A 20,713-nucleotide genomic window follows, 5' to 3' on the forward strand; every position below is an offset into this window, starting at 1 on the left:
AATGGAGAAACAAATTAGACTTGTTTTTCTATTTCTAGAAACAAGTGGGAACGACAAAAATTGTGAAAAATCCAATACTTCACTCAACCTACCCAAACCCCAACCCATTGTTGAAACTTGCTATCCAGCTACGGCAATTCCAAACTGGTTGTGCGAAGCTCACAGTTTCAGATTGCCTTCATCCTTCTAAAGTTCATCTCTATGAAGCATACATTCAACTCCAACGTCATGCCTTCACTCGTGAGTTGCATTCTTACAAAGTCGTGCCTTCACTCATGTCTTGAATTCCACTACACTATTGAAAACGTTTTGGGAAATAGAAAAATCAAACACCTTTTTACAATTCCAAAAATCATTTCTTAGCACAGAAACAGAAAAAACTGTTTCTGCTATTTTTAGACAAAAACAAAAGAAACAAAATCAAACGGGCCCTTAGTCTAATTTCTTTTACTGAATTGCCTCCCATCAAAATGAGATTCATTTGATTGACATATGTACCATATCAATATGATAGGAATTCAAAAAAAAAAAAAAAATGAACATCCAATAGTTTTGATGAAGAGATATGATTCGCACCCCAGACCAATAATAGAAAGAAAGAAAAAAATGAATCATTTTTTTCTTTTCTTTTGATAAGTGAAGATAAGCTTTTAGGTCATCACTTTAAAAATAAATAAATAAAATAGAGGAGACGTTTCAACTTCAAACCACCAACCAAAGGTTTTTTTTTTTTTTTTTTTTTTTTTTTAAACAGCCCCGTAATTCAATCAAATTGTCCGTCTTATATTTCAACACCAATCAACTGTCAGAAACTAGTTCTATCAAATGCTCTACCGAGTACAAGCAGAATTCCTCCATATTTCCATGCACAATATAATACTTCAACCACTATTGTGCACTTTCCTATAATCCTTGATTTTTTTAGACTGTTTTGCCACATGGTAAACTTGGTTTGGCAGGGACATAAAGGTGGGCTCTACCGGATCTGCCATGTGACAATTGTTAGGAACCACCTCCCTTTTCCAAAAGAAAGGGAGGACATTTACGAACACACAACTATAATTCCACAGCCTGTTAGGCAAGCATGTGAATTCAAACTTCTCTATAACATAGAAAATATTGGTGGTTCCAAAAGAAGCTAACTTTCTAATCCAGATCTAAATATTTCTGGTTGGGCAATCTGTTTTTATATAAAAGAAAATATACCTCATTCACAATCGATTACTTGATAGGAAATTCTATTGAAACAGGCACCAAAGGTCTCCTACTAGAACTGCAGCATGTGCAACTTAAAGAACGGACTATCAAGGAGGTTTTGAGCAATTCTGAAGAGTCACAACACCTCTTTTTTTTATCTTACAAGCACCTCATGGTCTTGGAGCGTTGTTCCCCTCTTATTAGATGTCTACTAAACTTTCTTTTTGGCTCAAGCCTACAAATGAGGTGGTTGTCTTTTTGGCCAAATTAGCTCCCCATGCTATGGTAACTATAACAAAAAAATTGTCTATATGCAACCTGGATGACAATGTCTTTAACTCCTTACTTTGATGTATTTATTTCTTTCTTATAAGAAAAAAAAAAACTATAAATCCACGCCCAACAACCATTAACCCACCCACGCACCCACCCCACCCCCAACCCTGGAAAAAAACGAAGAAAAAAAGCTAACTACTAGAGCAACCTATGATGAAAATCGAGTCCATTCCATCCCATTCTAACTGTTAATATCAGAGAAAACATGCAAAAACCCTAGCTTAACCAAGGAAATTCATAATAACCAAATGCAGCACCAAATTGCAGAGGACAAAATCAGCAAATGCACGTTCAGGTGGTAAATCCTGCAAATCAGACAAGCAGTTTAGTCACACCAAGAGAGAAATGTGTCCTTAATTTTACAGGAAATACTAATCAAAGAAAGCTTACCTTGAAGTCTTTGTTCTCTTTGTTAACTTGAATGCGGAGACAAACTGAGGCATAAAAAGAAACCAAGCAATCTGTAACATGCCTAAAATAAATAGAAACACGCACACACAGAGTTGAAAGGGGAAAAAAATACTCATCTACCAGCTAGCACTGCAGTCCCAACACAAGAAAGGACTCCTGAAAGGAAAGAGTTGAATGGAAATGATCCAACAATTGCCATGTAAACCACCTGCTCATCAGAAAAGGATACTAAGAATTAATTTGCTCTAGGCTGTAAAGAAATAGGTAGGACAACCATGTTGACACCTCATAGGTGAATCCCATTCGTATCATATCATGCATCATTCAAGTAAATGAAATACTGACACAATAGATGTGTGAGCATTGCCAAATAACTCATTCAAAATGAACCACTTAACAAGTTGGCTCCAATTAAAATGAAAACAACAAACTTTTTTTTTTGGGGTGAATAAATAATTCATTACTAAAGAAGAAAAAATACATACAACCCCTAGGGAGGGGGGGGGTAGAGGAGAGAAAACAAAAACAAGAACCACTCCTCAAAGAGAGGTTGGGTTCCTGAGCATAGAGATAGGAAGCTTCCAAGAAGCAACAATGTGACAATTTCTTGGGAAGGGATTACAAGAGGATAAAACGTTTGAATCTTGGCTTTGACATCAAAGAAGATACAGCCCCAAATCTTTCCAAGAGGCCGAGAGTTGGAGGTCCATTTCCTATGATTTCTCTCCATCCAGATTAGATTTATAATAGCACTAAAAGCAAGTTAGCGCATAGTATCACAAATAGTCTTCCCCTGAAATGTCATATCCATCCAGATCCACTCTCTCTAATGTAGACTAGGATAGATAGACTAATTCTCTGTAATCATAAATCGAACCATAGTTGTCAAGGCGTCGCCTTGGCGTCCAGGCTTTTTTTAGGGGCAAGGCAAGGGACGCCATTGTGTACGTAGGAAATGCGGTCGCCTTTGGTGTTAAGGCGTCCAAAAGGTGTCGCCTTTGGTGCCGTGGACGACTTGGTAGGAAAGGCGAACGCCTTGTGTTTTTTTTTTTTTTTCTTTCACTTAAGTATTTGTTTTTTATATTCTAATTGTAAACTTTTCATTTGATGAAGTACAGGTTTTTAAATGGTGTGAGATGCATGGAATCATTTTACCCCCTTAAGTGAACAAAAAAAAAAAAAGGTTTGGTGGTGGGGGGAAATATAATGTGAAAGGGTTAGAATTTAAAACCCTCCACTGTTTCTCTCTCCCGATGAAGTGTCTCTCTGCGATTAAGTTCTCTACGCCTCTAAACCTAGAGAACCTGCGCTGGATTCATTGATTCAACCGACCGAGTGAGATTGAAGTTGGACTTGGCTGAAATCCATCGTTCCCTCCTCTGTTTCAACCTCAGGTATGTTTGCATTAGATTTTTTTTTTCCCTCCCTCCTACTTCGTCTTCTGCTTCTTCGTTTGAGTTGCGACTGGTTTTTTTTTTTTCCCTCCTTCTTCCTCTGCGACTGTTTTTTTTCCTCTTCTTCCTCTGCTTCTTCTTCGTCTACGACTGTTTTTTATTTTTCCTCTCTTCTTCCTTTGCTTCTTCTTCGTCTGCGGCGGTTTTTTTTCTCTCTCTTCTTCCTCTACTTCTTCCTGTGTTTCTTCTTCTTCTTCCTTCTTCTGGTGTCATCTGTCCTAGCAGCCCTGCTGCTAGTGGCTAGTGCTTTTGTTTTTCCCCTCTGCTGTTCTCGAATGCTTCTTATGGAGGCTGCCGGTTCTTTCTATGCTTCTTCTTCTATTTCTTCTTCTCTGCTTCTTGTCCTGTGCTGGCAGCACCGCTGCTAGTGTTTCCTTTTTTTTTTTTTCCCTGCAAGTAGACGTAGACTGTAATTTGTATTATGAATTTATGATTGCATGATTACTACTGTTGTGCATTAGTGCTATGCTTTTTCTCTTATGAATTTTTTTTACTACTGTATGATTCCTTCTTCTCCTGCTAGTGCATTTCCCTGCTACTGTAGATAGACTGTAGTGCATTAGTTATTATTTTTTAGATTGTAGAGTGCATTAGTGGCAGTGCAATGCTTCTTCTCTTATGAATTTTTTTTTACTACTATTGACTGTTGTGCATTGGTGCAATGCCTTCTCTCATTTTTATTTCTTATTTTTTGTTACTTAGTTTCTCTTGTTGTTGTTCCTTATGTTTGTGTAGTACTGTAGTTTATTCAAATAGATATGGCTACTAGTGGTAGTGGCGGGCCATCTGCTAGCACTGGAGCATCAATATATGACCCAAGCAAAGATCCAACTAGGAAGGCCAAATCAAAAGACCCCGGGTGGAAGTATGGATATTGGCCAGATCTTAATGATATGAACTTAGTGCGATGTACACTTTGTGGAAAAGATGCCAAAGGAGGAATCAAAAGGCTTAAGCAATATTTAATTGGTGGGTATGGAGATATATCAAAGTGCCTAAAAACAACTGTAGCAATCGCTAGAGAGATGCATGAAGGTATCATGCGAAATCAGAAGAGGAAGCCTGATGTATTTGATGAGGATTATTCTGTTGATCATCAGCAGGGAGAGGATTTGCCTGAAGAGATAGAAAGTGGAGGGCAACTCCAGTCTGGTGCACCAAGGCCCCCAACTATAGACTCCTCAATAAAGAACCTTGTGCCAAGCTCTGGGACATCTTCCAAAAGGAATAAAGCTAATGTTATTACACAAGTGGCAGTAAAGGGTCCGATAGATTCTTATCTTCGACGGACTCCTGAAGAAATAGTTGGTGAGAGGAGGTCTAAGAGTTCTACCCAGACAACAATACAAAGCAGCTTAAGATCAAATGCAGACAGAAAGAAAACTAATGCATATGTTGCAAAATGGTTTTATAAAGCTGGCATCCCATTCAATATAGTCAAGTTAAGGAGCTTTGAGGAGATGGTTGAAGCCATTGCGCAGTTTGGGTTAGGATATAAGCCCCCTTCTTACCATGAGTTGAGAGTGCCCTTGCTACATGATGAAAAAGCTCAGATTGACTGTATCAAGAAGAAATATGAAGATTATTGGAAAAGGCACGGGTGCACTCTTATGTTTGATGGGTGGACTGACAAGAGAGGTAGACACTTGATTAATTTCCTTGTCAATTGTCCATTGGGGACTTATTTTATGGGCTCTGTAGATGTATCTAGTGAGTCTCAATATGCAGACATGTTATTTCAGCTGCTTGATAGTAAAATTGAAGAAATTGGGGAGGATAATGTGATACAAGTAGTTACAGACAATGCAACTAATTATGTTGTAGCTGGTAGAATGTTGATGCAAAAACGGAGTAAGCTTTATTGGACTCCTTGTGCAGCTCATTGTTTGGACCTCATGTTAGAGGACATTGGCAAGTTGAAAGCTTATAAAACAACAATAGAGAGGGCAAAAACAATGACAAGTTTTATCTACAGACATTACAAACTTGTTGATGCTTTGAGGAAAAAGACAAATGGGATAGATCTGGTGAGGTCTGGAGTTACAAGATTTGCTACCTCATTCTTGACACTACAAAGTTTGTACAAGAACAAGGATGCCTTGAAGCAATTATTTGTATCTGATGATTGGAATAGTTCTAAGTTGTCGAAGACAGAGGCAGGTAAGAAAGTACTTGAGACAATACTTGCACAAACATTCTGGAACCGTATACTAGATTGCTTAAGAGCATCCCAACCAATTTTAGTTGTCTTGAGGTTAGTAGATGGTGATGAGAGGCCTGCATTGCCTGAAGTTTATTTGACAATGGAAATAGCAAAAAAAAGGATAAAAGTAAATTTTTCCAACAAAGAACGGTCATGGAAGAAGGTGTTAGCAATTATTGATGACCGTTGGGAGGTCCAAATGGATCGACCTTTATATGCTGCTAGCTTTTACCTAAATGCTAGCAAATATTTTGACTACATCAATGATGAGAGACTTCCTTTTGAAGAATCATGTAAAATACAAGATGCATTCATGACAGTTATTGAAAGAATGGTGCCCGACTTAGATGTGCAAGACAAGATCATACGTGAGTCTCAAATGTACAAAAAATGTGAAGGTAGCTTTTCAAGGGTTTTGGCTATTAAACAACGGAAAGCCGGTGAAGGAGCATTGGATCCTAGTAAGTACTAAGTATTTTTTTTTTAATTTTAATAAGTATTTAACAATATGTGTATCTAATTTTTTCCTTATATATAGTCTCTTGGTGGGAAACACATGGATCTTCGGCCCCTACACTTCAACAATATGCAATACGCATATTAGGCCTTTGTTGCTCCGCTTCCGGTTGTGAGCGCAATTGGAGCACATTTGATTTTGTAAGTATTTTTTAAATATTAGTTTATAATTATACTTTTTACATCTATTTCTTGACTTAAATAAAGAGGTATTTATGGATTCAGATTCACACCAAGAAGAGGAATAGACTAGAACATCAGCGCTTGAATGATCTAGTCTATATCCAATATAATCGTCGGCTTCATTCAAGGTTCCAAGAAAGAAGGGAAAATGGCAGCAATTATGATCCATTAATTCTTGATGAAATGAATTGGAGTAGTGAATGGATAACAGGGGAGCAAGAAGATGGAGATTTAGTCAATCCTGGAGACGACCTCACATGGGGAGATGTTGATAGAGCAGTTGGTGCATCTACATCGGTTGGGGGTCGTAATTTACTTAGGAGGGCTCAAGGATCAACAAGTGCAACCAATATTTGCTACACACGTCGTGGTAGGGGGAGGGCCACTGTTGAGGAATCATCAGATGATGAAGTTGAAGAAGAGGTCCACGATGTTGTGCGTGATGATGAAGATATTGAAGAAGACTTTGGTGATGGGCCAACTGATTCTATGAGTCAGCAACAACAGGAGGGAGAAGAAGTGAATGTTGATTTGTTAGCTTGATTATGGTTAAACAAGAACAAAGTTTAGCTTGATGGTTTATTTTGTTGTTTTAAAATTCATAATTTCATACTTTAAAGCTTACTAAAGTTTAGCATTTTGGTTTATTTTTATGTTTCTCAATTTCTATTAGGTGTTTTTAATTCTCCCCCGGGTAGGATTGGAACCCATTGCCTATCACCTATCTTGAGTCATGACTCATATATTAAGGAACAAGGTTTCTCTTGTTGCTTAGTGCTTTAGTGTCACTAACTTATACGTATTGATTGACAGGGGGTTAAACATTAAAATATCATGGTTCATGGACTCATGGTCTATGATGGACTTTGTGGATCTCATTTTGGGCATCATAGAGGTAAGTATATCTAACTACATACTTAAATAGTTAAATATTATATTCTTTATAATATTTCATTAGGAATTATATGTTGTCATGCCTTTTGTTTTATTTATAGCTTTTTTTTTTATGAATAATTTGTTCATTTTTTGTTGTGTTTTCTCATGTTGAATGCTGATTCTTGTCTCTTGATGTTACTTAAAGTGTGTACTTTTTTCCCTTGATGTTGCTTAAAGTCATGCTTCTTGTATTTTGATATAACTTAAAAGATTGGTGAGCTGTGGTGTGTATAAAACCCATGCTCACTAGGAGGTCTCGAGTTCGAGTCTCCTAGCTGTTACCTACTTCCCTCCCTACCTATCAAAAAAAAAAAAAAAAAAAAAAAAAACTTAAAAGATTGATTTTTTACAAGCAATTTAAAATTAAGTATATCATTGTTATACAGTTATACTAGATATATTAAAAAAAATAGTAACGTCTTTTTTGGCGCCTAATTCGCCTTAAGGGGACGCCTTCTCGCCTAAGCGCTTAGACAGCCCTCCAACGCCTTGGTTCGCCTTGGTGCCGTGACAACTATGAAGTAGACTACTATTGCCCGGTCTAGTGAGAGTACAGAGCTATAGCTCATACCACTGCTGAGTTGATGTGGCTACGGTCGTTACTCTTGGAGTTGGGGTTTCCAATGACTAAGCCAATGAAGATGTATTGTGACAACCAAGCTGCAGTTTACATTGCCAGTAACCCAGTCTTTCATGAGAGGACCAAACACATAGAGGTGGACTGTCACTTTGTTCGTGATGCTGTGTTGAAGAAGCTGATTGAGACTCCGTTTGTTCCTTCAACGGATCAGTTAGCTGACATGTTTACTAAGTCCTTGTTTACCCCTAGTTTTCGTAGTAGTTGTACTAAGCTGAGCATGGGTGATGTGTATGCTCCAGCTTGAGGGGGAGTGTTGAGTTTTGTCGTTGTCTCTAATCCCTTATCGGGATTAGCGCCTCTGGACAGGTCCGATAGGGGTATTCTGGACCTATCGGGCCTGCTTTGAGTCTTTAGGGTTATGGCTATGTTTGGGGGCAGTATTGTAACCTTCCTTGTTCTGTTTTTTTATATAAATACATAGAGATAACCTGCGATCAGTCTATTCTGGACAGATCGCAGGTTGCTCTCCCTTTTTGAGGTTATCTGTGATTTCTCCTTCCTCTCTTCTCTGCTCTTTCTCTTCTTCTTCTCTTTTTCTAGTTTACTTGTTTGGTTACAGGAATCTGGGATTCTAACATTAGTATTTCAGGCCTTGAGGGCAATCTTGACATTCTTCAACCTTCTAGCCATGACTATAAGAGGAGAGGAGAAGGCTTGGATGGGCTTAGCCCAAGCTTCCCTAACAATGGGGGGGTAGTTAGGGTGGGAGGTCCACATATCAAAAAATTTAAAAGGTTTAGGCCCAAAGGAGGTGTAGGGCTGGATTAGGAGGGAGATGGGGTTATGATCCGAGATGTCAGGGGTTTTAAAAGTTGCATGGGAGGAGGGGAAGGAAGTGAGCCAAGCTTTATTAACTAGGACTCTATCTAGCTTGCAAGCAATACGGGCCTCGCCCGATCTTTTGTTGTTCCAAGAGAATTTTATCCTAGACCATCTAAGGTCTTCTACAGCAATATCATCAATGCAAGAATTTAGAGAATCCACATTAACACTGTCCAAGGGACCCCCTCCTTGTTTCTCATGGGAGAATCTAATTATATTAAAGTCACCACAAATTCCCAAGGGTAGGTTTCCAATCTGGTTGGCAATATGTCTGAGGCCATTCCAAAGGATGTCCCTATCCGCCACTTTGTTAGAGGCATATATAGGAGTGAGAAAAAGGTGGAGCTGCAAGCAATATCAGAAATAGATAGAGGAATTGGGTGGAGGAGGAAATGAGGGTAACATTTAATTTTGAACTGTCCCATATGAAGCTAATACGACCATTATGGTGGGCGGAGGGCTTGGATAGAAATTGCCAGCCTGGAGTAATGGTGGAGACAATTCTGCTTATGTTAGATTCTTCGACATGAGTTTCCAGAAGACAACAAAAAGAAGACCTGATCTCTTTGATGAGCAATCTTACCATAGCATGCTTGGATGGGGAGTTGAGGTCCCTAGAGTTCCACACAATGCCTTGGGACATTAGGCACATTTAGAGGGCAGCAAACGCTCCCGAGGAGTGGTGTCGAGGGAGCCGGGGGTAGGCCGAGATTTGCTTCGCTTCTGATAGGAGCGAGGACCAGTTGAGTGAGAGGTCGAAGGGGCAAAAGTAGTCGGATGTAATAGGTTCGGAGGGGCGGCATTCATTTGTTTGCCATTTTTCAGAATACGTTTAGAATTGGCAGGGCGGGAGTGGCTGTTGGGCAAAGAAGAAGAGGTAGCGGTGTTGTGGGTCAAAAGGTTGTCCAAACCCGTGTCCATAGGAGATTGGGCCTAGGTAGAGGGCTGGTTAAGAGAGTTGTGGTTTAGAGAAGGGTTAGGAAGTTCAATAGGGGGTTCAAGTGGATGGGCTCAGAAATGGGCTCAACCAGGCTGGACGTTCTCACAATTAAAGGCCTAGAGACGAGAGGCACTTCATCAAGAGTAGAATGGGGTAAAGTGTTTGTGCCAGGAGCACGAGTTTCCTTCGAAAAAGCAAGGAGTGTTGCTGAGGACTTCTAATAAAGGGGGAGGAGACCTTTTTGGGGACGCCGACTTCGAAGTCTTCTCCATCGGTGAAGGAGAGAGGTCTCAGAGCAAGACTCATCAAAGTCAGAGAGGCTAGCATCGGTAGAAGGGTCCGAAGTATCAGAAGAGGAATCAGCAAAAGTGGAACTAGCATTGGGGCTTTCTGAGGAATCTTCTAAACCACAGACTGTAGACCTATCAGGGGGTGATCGCACGTCACCATCAGTCGATCCTTCAAGCACTCGAGGATCAACGAAGCTGTCGGTCGCATCTTTCAAGGCCGTAAATCTGTTGTGACCAGTATGCAGGGACCGAGCCATGTCTGGCGGATCTCCGGCGATGGAAGGCTCCTGGGCAATGGCAACCTGCTTCGCAGGTTTTCTTCTTTGGTTCCTCCCTCTTCTTCTCGTCGATGGCCGGAAAGAAGATCCACGACCATTCTCAGTCATCAGGGATCGATCATGCCAGTAGATGGGTCCAAGGTCGTCAGTGATCGAGTCATGCAAGGGGGCTGGGGAAGCCTTCTTCGAGCAAGCACTGGTGTCATGCCCAATAACTTTGCAAACAAGGCACTGAGGGGGCTTCTATTCATAATGGACTGATTGCTGGAAGGAGAAATCCTCACCATCCTGGACGGAGATGGAGGAGGGAAGAGCGTCTGCAGCAGCGACCTCAACACATATTCGTGTGTAAGCAAGGCGATCTTTTCTATTAGTTCTTGCATCGGAGCACGCAGGGGTTCCCAGAACCAAACCAATGACACTTAAACCATCCTAACACCAGAAATGAATGGGCAATCTAGGGAGGGAGACCCAGATGGGGATGGATGAAAAATCAACTCGATTGAGCAGTAAATGGCAGTGCCAAGGTCTGAGAAACATTGGTGTACGCCCAACAAACCATGGACCCCTTTCCAAAATTCTCACTTTATCCTGCTCCTCAGAGAATCGGAACATGAGGAAGCCATGGTCAATGAGGAATGCATCAACCGAGCCCACTGGTCGCCATTGTTTCAAGAGGGACATCTTGACAAGGTGGAAGGGAAACGAGGGACTTCTTCCATTGGGATGCCAGAGTCCAGAAGGCGCTTTGGGCAAACAGCAACAATCAATTCCCCAGGCTTGGTTGGAGGGACGAAGTCAAGTGAGAGACTATTAGTAGGAGGGGAGAATGAGTGTTTGAAGTGGGAGTTCCAGGGGACATCAAGGGGGGAGGCTAGCGGTGAAGAAGGAGGTGATGTAGGAGAGGGATCGATGGTAGGGATAGTAGTCTCCTGCAAGGGGGAGCCCCAGCCGAGGGGTCAGCCATTGGTTCAGGCAAGAGACCATCGGTTTCGTTAACGTTAGAGGAGTTGTTCGGAAAAGGCAAGAGACTCCATCGGTTCCTTTCAACTTATTTTTAAGTGTGCGAATTCTGTTAAAGTCGCCTAAATGAAAACAATTTTATAGATATCAAAGCAAAAGATTATTTTACCCTACTTTTGGTTTTTAGCAATGTTTTACCACGATAAGGTCTATGAAATTTTCAGAATTGAGAAAAACACTAGCATTTGAAAGTTGAAAATCGTCCGTATAACCAAAATTTCAGTTTTTGTTCTTGAATTGTGGGTTGACTTTTTATCCTTTTAGTATTTGAACTGTGGGAACTTAACACCTTGGCCTCCCACAGATCTCACACTAGTCACCACATCTCCATACATAGTGACTAGTGTGAGATTTGTGGGAGGCCAAGGTGTTGAGTTGCCGATTAATAATATTGGGTTACATCAAGGATCCGCATTAAGCCCTTACCTATTTACATTGGTCATGGATGAATTAACTGGGAATATTCAAGGAAAGGTCCCGTGGTGCATGCTTTTTGCAGATATTGTACTGGTCAGTGAAACAATGCCAGAGATTAATGATAAGTTAGAACTATGGAGATATACTTTGAAATTGAGAGGTCTTAAGATAAGTAGAACAAAGGCGGAATATATGAAGTGTAACTTCAATCGATTGAGGATTGATAGTGAGGAAGTGAAGATTGATGGGAGAGAGATCCTGCAATGTGACTGTTTCAGATATCTGGGCTCTACATTAAACAAAGAAGGTGAAATTGATGATGATGTTTCCCACAGAATTAAAGTAGGATGGATGAAATGGAGAGGGGCGTCTGGAGTGTTATGTGATCGACTTATTCCTCTAAAGCTTAGGGGAAAATTCTACAGGACAACCATAAGACCTGCTATGATGTATGATGCAGAATGTTGGGCAGTCAAGAAGCGTAACATAGATAAGTTGAGTGTAGCTGAGATGATGATGTTGAGATGGATGTGCGGCAAAACCCGGAGAGATAGAATAAAGAATGATCAGGTTAGAACAGATTTAAGAATTGCACTAATTCAGAATAAGCTTAGAGAATGTCAGTTACGATGGTTTGAGCATGTCCAAAGGAGGCCTTTGGATGCCCCAGTACGAAGAAGTGACCCGATGCAGATGAATGGAGCTAAAAGGGCTAGGGGCAGGCCAAAAATGACCATTAATGAGGTAGTTAGAAGAGATATGCAAAAGTTAAGTCTTCACCCTAATATGGAATCTAGTAGAGCTGCCTGGAGGGCTAGGATCCGAGTTGCCGATTGTTTGTAAGTGGGATGTCCCGAAGTGTCGGTTTTTTTTTTTTGCAGATCCAGGTAGCCGACCCCATTTAGTTGGGATAAGGCTAAGCTTTGTTGTTGTTGTTGTTGTTGTTGTTGCAATAAGGCGACATTCGCCTAAACGCCAACTAGGTTGCCTGGACGCCTAGTCGTCACTTAGGTGATGCCTTAACAACTATGCATAAGACAAGTGGTGGGATCCTATAGGCATAGTTTTTAAGGTGCTGCTAAGGCGACGCCTTACTAGCGCCTTCGCACTGATGCGGTCTAGAGATGGTAAGGCAGTGCTCCGCCTTACGTGAAATGTTGCCTTATGGGTTTTTTTTTTTAAACACATTTTAAAATTACTTGATGAAGATTCCAAATATAGATTTTTTATTGGCAGGTGTATGATTTTATTAACACTTGAGATGTATGGGATCAACTTTACTCCACCAAAAATAACCAAAACAAACAAAACAAAAACACGATTACAAACAGGGTTTGGATTTTATCAAGGGTTTTAAGAAAGGGCTTTGAGAAGGAATCAAGAAACAAGGAAGAACCACTTATCTAGGCGACCATTTTGCTCCGACAACAGTGAGTTTGCTCCGGTAGCGGTGAGCTTCATTCTTCATTGACAGGAGTAGAAATATAGTGGATGATCTTAGGGATTAGGCACTCATTTTGGCATCATAGAGGCAAGTATAATAAATACTTGTATTTTTTATGTCTTCTTTTCTTTATTTTTATAATTTTGCTTCATAATTATGTATTTATATTATATTTTAATATGTTATGATGATTGATGATTGATGAAGATGAACTTAGTTTATTCACTTTATTGATTTGTTTTTTTTATGAATGTCTTACATTGGTTTGAATATGAACTTTTAATGTTTATTTAACATATGAGTAATAGGATTCAACTAGGATTTGAGCCAAATAGATTGGTTTTATAAAAAAATTACATATGAACGCTTTAGTCAATAAGGCGACGCTTTATGCCCGCCTTATCGCTAAGGCGCTCTGAAAGACCCTCAAACGCCTCTGTCGCCTTACCGCCTTAAAAACTATGCCTATAGGGTGATGCAGTTAGGGTTGTTGCAGTCTACCTATTATTTACCAAAAAATGCTACTATTTAAGTGATAGGTAAACTATTTATCAATCACACAGCCCTAAGCGGGCTGTAATATAAAACCCACATATTGGCTAAATTATTTACCTCATGGTCTCTCCACTTTATAATATCACTTGACATATCAACGAACATGGACTACTAACACCGTCAAAACCCTAATTTGTCAGACATGTTAAATAAGGGAATCTTGATCATGGTTGGACGTTGAACTTTGATAATCATTTTCAATAAAATTATTTAGGTAAAAATAATATTTAAAATCATTTATAAACACTTTTCAAAATTGCCATCGAGCTCGGAATTTTGTCACATTTCAACCAGCAGATTACCACTTGATATTCTCCTTATTCGGTAAATGGATTCCTTATTAAGAATCTCTCCCATTCATGGATGAAAGTTGTGAATCCAATGCATTGATAATTAGCCAGTATTGGCATTAACTTTTACTACACCCAGACGCACAGCGTCCAAGTGCAGCGGTGAGAACCTCTCAGGTCTGGACAATGTGACAACCCCTTTATAGAGAGCTGGCTGTGTGCTCTGTGCTTTATCAATTCTTGGAGGGGGTCCATTTTAGTGGGTTGGTGTAGATGACAGTTTATAGGGTGGCAGCGGATGTGGATTCTCAATAAAATCATTTTATGACACACTAGCCACCTAATGAAAAGTGCTATCTTACGATAGAACTGGTTAATGCAAAGTCATCCTCCCAGAACAAAGTGATTTAACATGAAACTAATTTTCAATCTTACGGTTTTTGATCTTCATTGTCTATAAGTGATGCTGTGTAGCACCATCATTAACTCAAAGAGCTCAGCTTTTATGCATGGGAATATAATAGTAGGATAGAATGGGTCAACATGGGAGCATAGATCTGTGATTGGATGAAACTTGTTAGTTTCTTTACTTTTAAAGAGGTCTCGTCTTATAAGTTGCAACTAGGCTTTTGGGCATTAGGAAAGCTGCTTAGCGTCCATACAAATTTTACTTATTTAGTATAGATTTCCTAATAGGATCACAGTAGGTGTCCAAAAGTGAATGGGTTAAATCAAATATAATTATTGGGGGGCGGGGTAGGGTGAGATTGTTCAGGTTTTGGCGTGGAGTTTTGTTTTAGATGTACAGACTGGGAATGTGTGTCTTCTATCCTTAGTTTGATGGCCAAACCTACTATGTTGCTTATGGTGAATACTGTTCTACTTTCTCTTCTTTCTTCAACCTCCATTCTTTCCTGGTGATGGTTATCTTTTTCCGCTTGGGTTTCTACTCTCCGATCAACTCTTTTTCTTCAACCTCCACTATTATTTTCTGCCGATTGTTTTTCCTTTTCCACTCTGGTTTCTACTTTCTGGATCAATTCTTTTCCATAAAATCAGTTCAGTACTGGTATTTTGTTTTTTGGGTGAATAATTTAATTCATAACCAAAGGAGAAAAGATATACAAGCCCTATGAAAGGGGATGGGGAAGAAGAAAGAAGACAAAGAGGATCTCAAAGGGGATCTAGAGTCCTGATCATAGAGCTAGGAAGCTCCCAGGAAGTTACAATATATGATCATTTCTAGGGGATGGGGAACTAACGGAGGAGACTTTTGAGATCTTAGATTTGACATAAAATAATATGGAGCTCCAAATCTTTTCAAGAGGCCGAGAGTTGGAGGTCCATTTTCTATGATTTCTCTCCATCCAGATCTGACTGATGGTTGCACAGAAGGCAAGCTTTCCCACAAAGTCGCAGATGGCCTTTCCATGGAACGTCATGTCCATCCAGATCCATTCCCTGTGGAGGGGGAGAATTCTTCTTGAAGAGAGGACTAGACTCCAAATGGAGTGAGAGACAGGGCAAACAAAGAAGAGGTGCTCTATATCTTTCGGCTCCAAACCACAAAGGTAGCAAAGCGGGGAGGCAGGGATACCTCTATGGAAGAGGAAGGCTTGAGTGGGAAGGCACTTTGTGAATACTCTCCAGGCTGTGAAGCTTTGCCTGGGAATATGATGCGTGAACCATATTAGATTATGCCAAGGGGAGAAGGAGCTTCGAGAACGAATGTAGTCCCAAGCAGCCTTGTCATCAAACATTCCGGATGGGGAAAGAGTCCATAAAAGAGTGTGATGTAGGGGGTTCCTAGGCGACTAGGTCTCCTACAAGATTAACTAGCTAAGTAGGGTTGACTCAAGGGGCTTAGGTAGATAGGACCAAAGAATCTCAGCAAACACGATTAAGCATGCAAGATAAAACAAGACTAATAAACAAAGTAGCCAAAAGTAATAATAATCTAGATGGAAAAACACATAAATTCTTACTCTAGTTTCAAATGGGGGCATGGGGAAGGGAACAAACGACATACGAGTATTAGGTTCAGCACAAATCCATCTAGACACCCAAATTAGATATGCAAACAATCGATAAAATAGGCATAAACACAGGGCAAAGGCAGGCTTCAACGTCAGTGGGCTGCATATATATAATAGGGATTAATGGAGGTGGGGAGGGTTTAGTTTAATGTTTTACCATACTGCTGTTCAGATCGGAGGAGAGAAGAAGAGATCAAGGTCCTCCAAAATAATGAGGTTGCAGTCCACTTTTAGTTGATGTAGATACATCCAGCCGATTGTAGAGAGAGCAGCGCCAGCGGAGGGTAAACAACAATCACGAGTAGTAGCAGCAGCGATATAATGACAGCAGTGTATAGCAGTGGCAGTGAGGTAATGGCAGCAGTGTGCAGCAGCAGCAGTATTGTAACGAATATGTAGCAGCAATAGTGAGGTAAAGGCAGCAGGTGCAGCAGCAGCAATTTTATAACGGCAGTAATATGTTGCAGCAGCAGTGAGGTAAGGCAGCAGGTGCAGCAGTAACAACACAGCAGCAGAAAAAAAAGAAATAAGACTGAAAAGAAGGAGAGGGAGGCGAGACAAGAAAGCAGAGAGAAGAGAGAGCCAAGAGAGTAAGAGAGGAAAGAGGCGAGAGGGAAAAGTGAGAAAACGAGAGAGAGAGAGAACCGTGAGGGGTTGGGGGTTTGCTCTTGGCCTTTTTTTCAATTAACATTCATTACCTCAATCGTGGCCTAAGCCATTACATAAATATCAATCTAGTTACTAAAAATAAAAAGAGTTAATTGACTAGTAAATAAAGATTTTCTAAAAACTAATCAACCAATAAAGTAGTTTCCTAATTAATTAAAAGATTAACAAGGAAAAGAATATATTACAAATAAACTACTAAACTAATAACTAATGGGGCCCACAAGATCTTCTAAAATCTTCTATGATCTTCTAAAATTTGGATCGAGCTTTCCTTCTTCCTCCTTTTTTCTTCTTCTTCTTTCTATTCTTCCAGCCACAAAGATGACTGCTTCTTCTTTTTCTTGCGCCTGTACACCTTGATGTCCCCATCAGAGTGTCACATCTTGAGTGGCCCCAGAGAGGGGATCCCAGACAAAGCATTCCATATATCTTCCAACTGCGGGGAGGAGCTGATAGGAGGGGACCAAGCTCCAGATGATATTATGTCAGCAACCTTAGCAAGTCTTGGAAGACCCGAACTATAGATGCTCCTGGCACTAAGATCATGCGCAAGGATCCCCATAGGGTGCCATGGATCAAGCCATAGGTAAGTGGAGGAACCATCACCTATCCGAGAGGAAATAGCTCTACAGGCCAAGGATCGAAAGGAGATCATCTTTCGCCATACCCAAGAAGCATCTGAGGGAGGGTGCACCATCCAAAAGGAGTCATTCTTCAGCATATTAAAGTAGATCCAGTCAACTAAGATGCTTTTCTTTTTAGAGACCACTTTCCATATCAACTTTAAAGTACCCGCACAGTTGACATATTTGATACGCCTCAAATCCAAACCCCGTTCCTTTTTGGGAAGACATATTGCAGCCCAACTTAGGGGCCTGAGGAATTTGGAAGTTTCACATCCTTTCCAAAGGAAGGCAGCAAAGATGGATTCAAGTTTTGTAGTAATAGATTTAGATTTGGGCAACCCATAGATACCAGACCAGAATATGTAGGAGGCTTGGAGACCAGATATGATGAGCTCTAGCCGCCCAGCAAAGGAAAGAAGCTTGCCTTTCCATAATTGAAGCCGCTTTCTGATGAGATCCAACATGGGAGAACAATGGTGAGCTGAGAGCCTTGCTGGAATTAGAGGCAACCCCAAATATCTGACTGGAAGAGACCCTAGATCGAAACCAGTTTTCTCAAGGAAGTGGACCTTTGAAGCATCTGAAATTCTAGAGAGGAAGATGAGAGATTTCCCTGGGTTGATGCGAAGACCAGACATCGAAGTAAAGAGATTAAGGCAGAGCATAATAGAATCAATAGAGGGGCCATCCGCTTTGGAGAAGATCATCAAATCATTGGCAAAAGCGAGGTGGGTGAGCCTTAAAGCTTTGCATTTATTGATGGTATTTCCTTTCAATAATTTATGTCTTTTGCTTAGAAGCCTACTTCTAGTTGGGCCATTACCTTTGTAGATTGTGCTGCATCAATTTGGTATAAGAGTAGAGATCCTACTATTAAACATGAAGTCTGATAATAATATGTCGTAGGAGCTCAGTACCTTAAAGGTGGTCGGTGGAGAAAGCAAAAGAGTTCCGTTCAAGTTGAATGGTTATGGGTACTAATAGTCTATAGAGGGGAGTTGGATACTAAGTACTTGCTCATGGAACATGCCAGTTTTGTCAACATGCAAAGTCTGTGGGAGTCATACCCCAGACTTGTAAACAAATTGTCTTTTTTAACCCTCGAAACAAGTGGATTTGATGAAGGAGAATATCTGTCAGCTTAAAAAGAAAGTTTTTACGCATGGGAGTACATTGGTATCATAGGATGGGTGAAACATGATCATACATAAATTGCTGGGTTAGTGATATAATTTTCTTCTAATTTTTGTGCAATTTTTGTATAAAGTGAAGAGGGCAGGTTGTGTGAGAAATTAGTCATGTGCAGAATAGTGGCTAAATTGGATTGACCCATCTGGCAATCTCGACCTAGACGAACCGAGTCCAATTGTTTTTTTGGGTTTAGTAGGATATTTTAATTATGTATGATTTATTTTATTTGGGAAATTTATGTCATCTTTTATTTTCAGTAGTTATTAGACAAGTAGGGTTTCTAATTTTTGTTAATCCAAGATTTAGGAAGTAATAAGGAGATTTTTATTTAATTATCTAGGATTTATTTTATTTGGGATATCTATGTCATCTTTTATTTTAAGTAGTTATTAGACAAGCAGGGTTTCTAATTTTTGTTAGTCCAAGTCTTAGGATTCATAGTTTATTTCATTTTCATAATAGGAAAATAGGTTTATATTGGTAGTCCTATCTCTTGCAGCCAACTCTCGCTCTCAATGGGTCTTTAGTTCATCGGACCTCTTGCGCTCTACCCCCATCCTCACCTATGGCAGTGACAACTAGGTAAGTATACCTCCTCCTATCCTTTTCCCTCTCCTCCTTCTCCTCGATTTTCTTTTCTCACAACTCCCTCTCTCAATCCCTCGATCTTCTTATAACTCTCTCTCCCTATGATTTTTTCTCTCACTAACCCCAATTTTCTCTCAACTCTCTCTCTCCCTACGATTTCTCAAGAGGGGAAGAAGCTTGATTTTCTCCCAACTCTTTCTTCCTTTATGATTTCCTCCCTAATAACGTGACCCCCTTCCTGCCCCCTCCAAGCTGTCCTATCTCCTCCTCAATTATCTTCCCTCTCCCCGATTTTCCCTTAAATCCCTAATCTCTCTCTTCCCTCGATCTCTCTACTTATGCGACCCCCTCCTGCCCTCCAAGCTGTCCCCCTATCTACTGTTCTCCGATTTTCTCTCAAATCTACAATCTCTCACCTCCTCCGGTCTCCCCCTACCAAAGCGACCTCCTCCCTGCCTACCAACCGTCCTCCTACCAACACCCAGTGATGCAGATAAGTCACTTAATGGGCTTATTTTATTGCAAATAAGCCTTGGGTTAGGTTATGTATGTGTTGGCCTTTTGATCCCATGAGTTTTATTTGTAATGGGTCACTTTAATGGGCTTAAAAAATGGGTAGAAAGTAGGAAAACGGAATTTAATTCATTAGTTTAGTTAGAGTCCTGTTTTGAGTCTATTTCCTTTGTTATTTCAGTTTCCTAGTCAGTTTAGGTTTCCCAATTAGTTAAGGATTGTGTTAAGCCTTCTTTTTTTAGTGTTTGAGTCAGTTTTGAGTCTTCTGTATAAGTTTGTAAGGGGCTAAAACATTGAACACAAATTTATCAATGAAAAAAGAAAAGATGGCTTATGCTGTTGTGCTGTGGGATGCAGTTGGGTGAGATGCCCTAGGTGAGATGCCGAAACCCGAGGGGTGAGATGCCCATTCATTAGTTCTTCTTCCTCCTTCTCAACCCTCCATCGAATTCTATTTCTTTTTTTTATTTTCCTTTTATTTGTTTGCTGTGAGAGAGTGTTTAAGAGCTAGAACCAAGCCTATTGGAGGACATCTTTTCTATTCACCCAGAATTTCAGATCTTGCGTGGGATTAGGATCACTTGTGATTCTAGTTCTACATTATTTGGTTGTAGAGCCTAGCTTGACGAAAAATGGAGCCACGTGAATTTTGTGAGAAACTTTCTTTGCACATATTCCTTGAATGGATGTATGAATTATATGTGTACCTTGACAGCTACAACTTAACAAAGACGCAACGGCTTCAATATGTTTGCTCCCAAATGAGTGATTGTGTTCGAATACAATGGAGAGTCCGTGAAAGGAAACTTCAAACTTAAGGGTGTGAGCTTAGAACTTGGGACGAGATGCAGTATGAGTTGGCAGGCATGTACCTTTCTAACTGTGAACAAAGTATGTATTTCCTTCGACCAAAGTTCCCTCCAATTACACCCCAAAAGCCACCCACAGGTGACAAGAGCATGAAGGAATTGTTTGACTATGTGGCCGTTATGTTGCAACAAATTGCAAAGGAGCAACAAGAGAAGACACCTCCAACCAATGAATTAGAGTCAAAAGTTGAGCTTAGTGTTGAAGAAATTCCAACAATTCCTATTGTCAAGGAAGAGCTAATCATTGATGTTCCCATTAATGAGACTTGTGGAAGAATTCGAAAGC

The 20,713-nt window shown here is 40.3% G+C and overlaps 3 protein-coding genes across 4 annotated transcripts in view; 2 read left to right on the forward strand and 1 right to left on the reverse strand.

Moving 5' to 3' along the window:
- Nucleotides 1–1,519: 1,519 nt before the first annotated feature.
- On the reverse strand, nucleotides 1,520–2,201 carry LOC122076692 (dolichyl-diphosphooligosaccharide--protein glycosyltransferase subunit DAD1). Its single transcript, XM_042642135.1, has 3 exons — nucleotides 2,065–2,201; nucleotides 1,924–1,967; nucleotides 1,520–1,838 (listed from the first exon to the last, which is right to left on the reverse strand). The coding sequence occupies exons 1-3, from the start codon at nucleotides 2,141–2,143 to the stop codon at nucleotides 1,755–1,757; spliced, it is 207 nt and encodes a 68-aa protein (XP_042498069.1). The 5' UTR covers nucleotides 2,144–2,201; the 3' UTR covers nucleotides 1,520–1,754.
- A 1,955-nt stretch (nucleotides 2,202–4,156) lies between these two features.
- Nucleotides 4,157–7,030, forward strand: LOC122076424. Its single transcript, XM_042641721.1, has 4 exons — nucleotides 4,157–5,249; nucleotides 5,421–6,062; nucleotides 6,512–6,825; nucleotides 6,974–7,030. The coding sequence occupies exons 1-4, from the start codon at nucleotides 4,157–4,159 to the stop codon at nucleotides 7,028–7,030; spliced, it is 2,106 nt and encodes a 701-aa protein (XP_042497655.1).
- Nucleotides 7,031–7,119: 89 nt separating this feature from the next.
- The window catches only part of LOC122076693 ((DL)-glycerol-3-phosphatase 2-like), a 70,518-nt gene continuing 56,924 nt past the window's right edge, over nucleotides 7,120–20,713 (forward strand). For both annotated transcript variants that reach the window (XM_042642138.1, XM_042642137.1), the window contains exon 1: nucleotides 7,120–7,195. In XM_042642138.1, coding sequence (XP_042498072.1) covers nucleotides 7,135–7,195 — 61 coding nt within the window. In that variant the 5' untranslated portion in view covers nucleotides 7,120–7,134. The remainder of the gene's footprint in view (nucleotides 7,196–20,713) is intronic.

This window comes from Macadamia integrifolia, chromosome 4 (genome assembly GCF_013358625.1).
Source record: "Macadamia integrifolia cultivar HAES 741 chromosome 4, SCU_Mint_v3, whole genome shotgun sequence".
Lineage (NCBI taxonomy): Eukaryota > Viridiplantae > Streptophyta > Magnoliopsida > Proteales > Proteaceae > Macadamia > Macadamia integrifolia.

Excerpts from the sequence above, each read along its gene's own strand:
- LOC122076692 (XM_042642135.1), bottom strand. The coding sequence starts at position 2,143 with ATGGCAATTGTTGGATCATTTCCATTCAACTCTTTCCTTTCAGGAGTC. Across the intron at positions 1,968-2,064 it reads TGGGACTGCAGTGCTAGCTG|TTTGTCTCCGCATTCAAGTT; the intron begins GTAGATGAGTAT and ends TTTATGCCTCAG. Across the intron at positions 1,839-1,923 it reads AAGAGAACAAAGACTTCAAG|GATTTACCACCTGAACGTGC; the intron begins GTAAGCTTTCTT and ends TCTGATTTGCAG.
- LOC122076424 (XM_042641721.1), top strand. The coding sequence starts at position 4,157 with ATGGCTACTAGTGGTAGTGGCGGGCCATCTGCTAGCACTGGAGCATCA. Across the intron at positions 5,250-5,420 it reads AATGTTGATGCAAAAACGGA|ATCTGGTGAGGTCTGGAGTT; the intron begins GTAAGCTTTATT and ends CAAATGGGATAG. Across the intron at positions 6,826-6,973 it reads AGGAGGGAGAAGAAGTGAAT|GTGTTTTTAATTCTCCCCCG; the intron begins GTTGATTTGTTA and ends AATTTCTATTAG.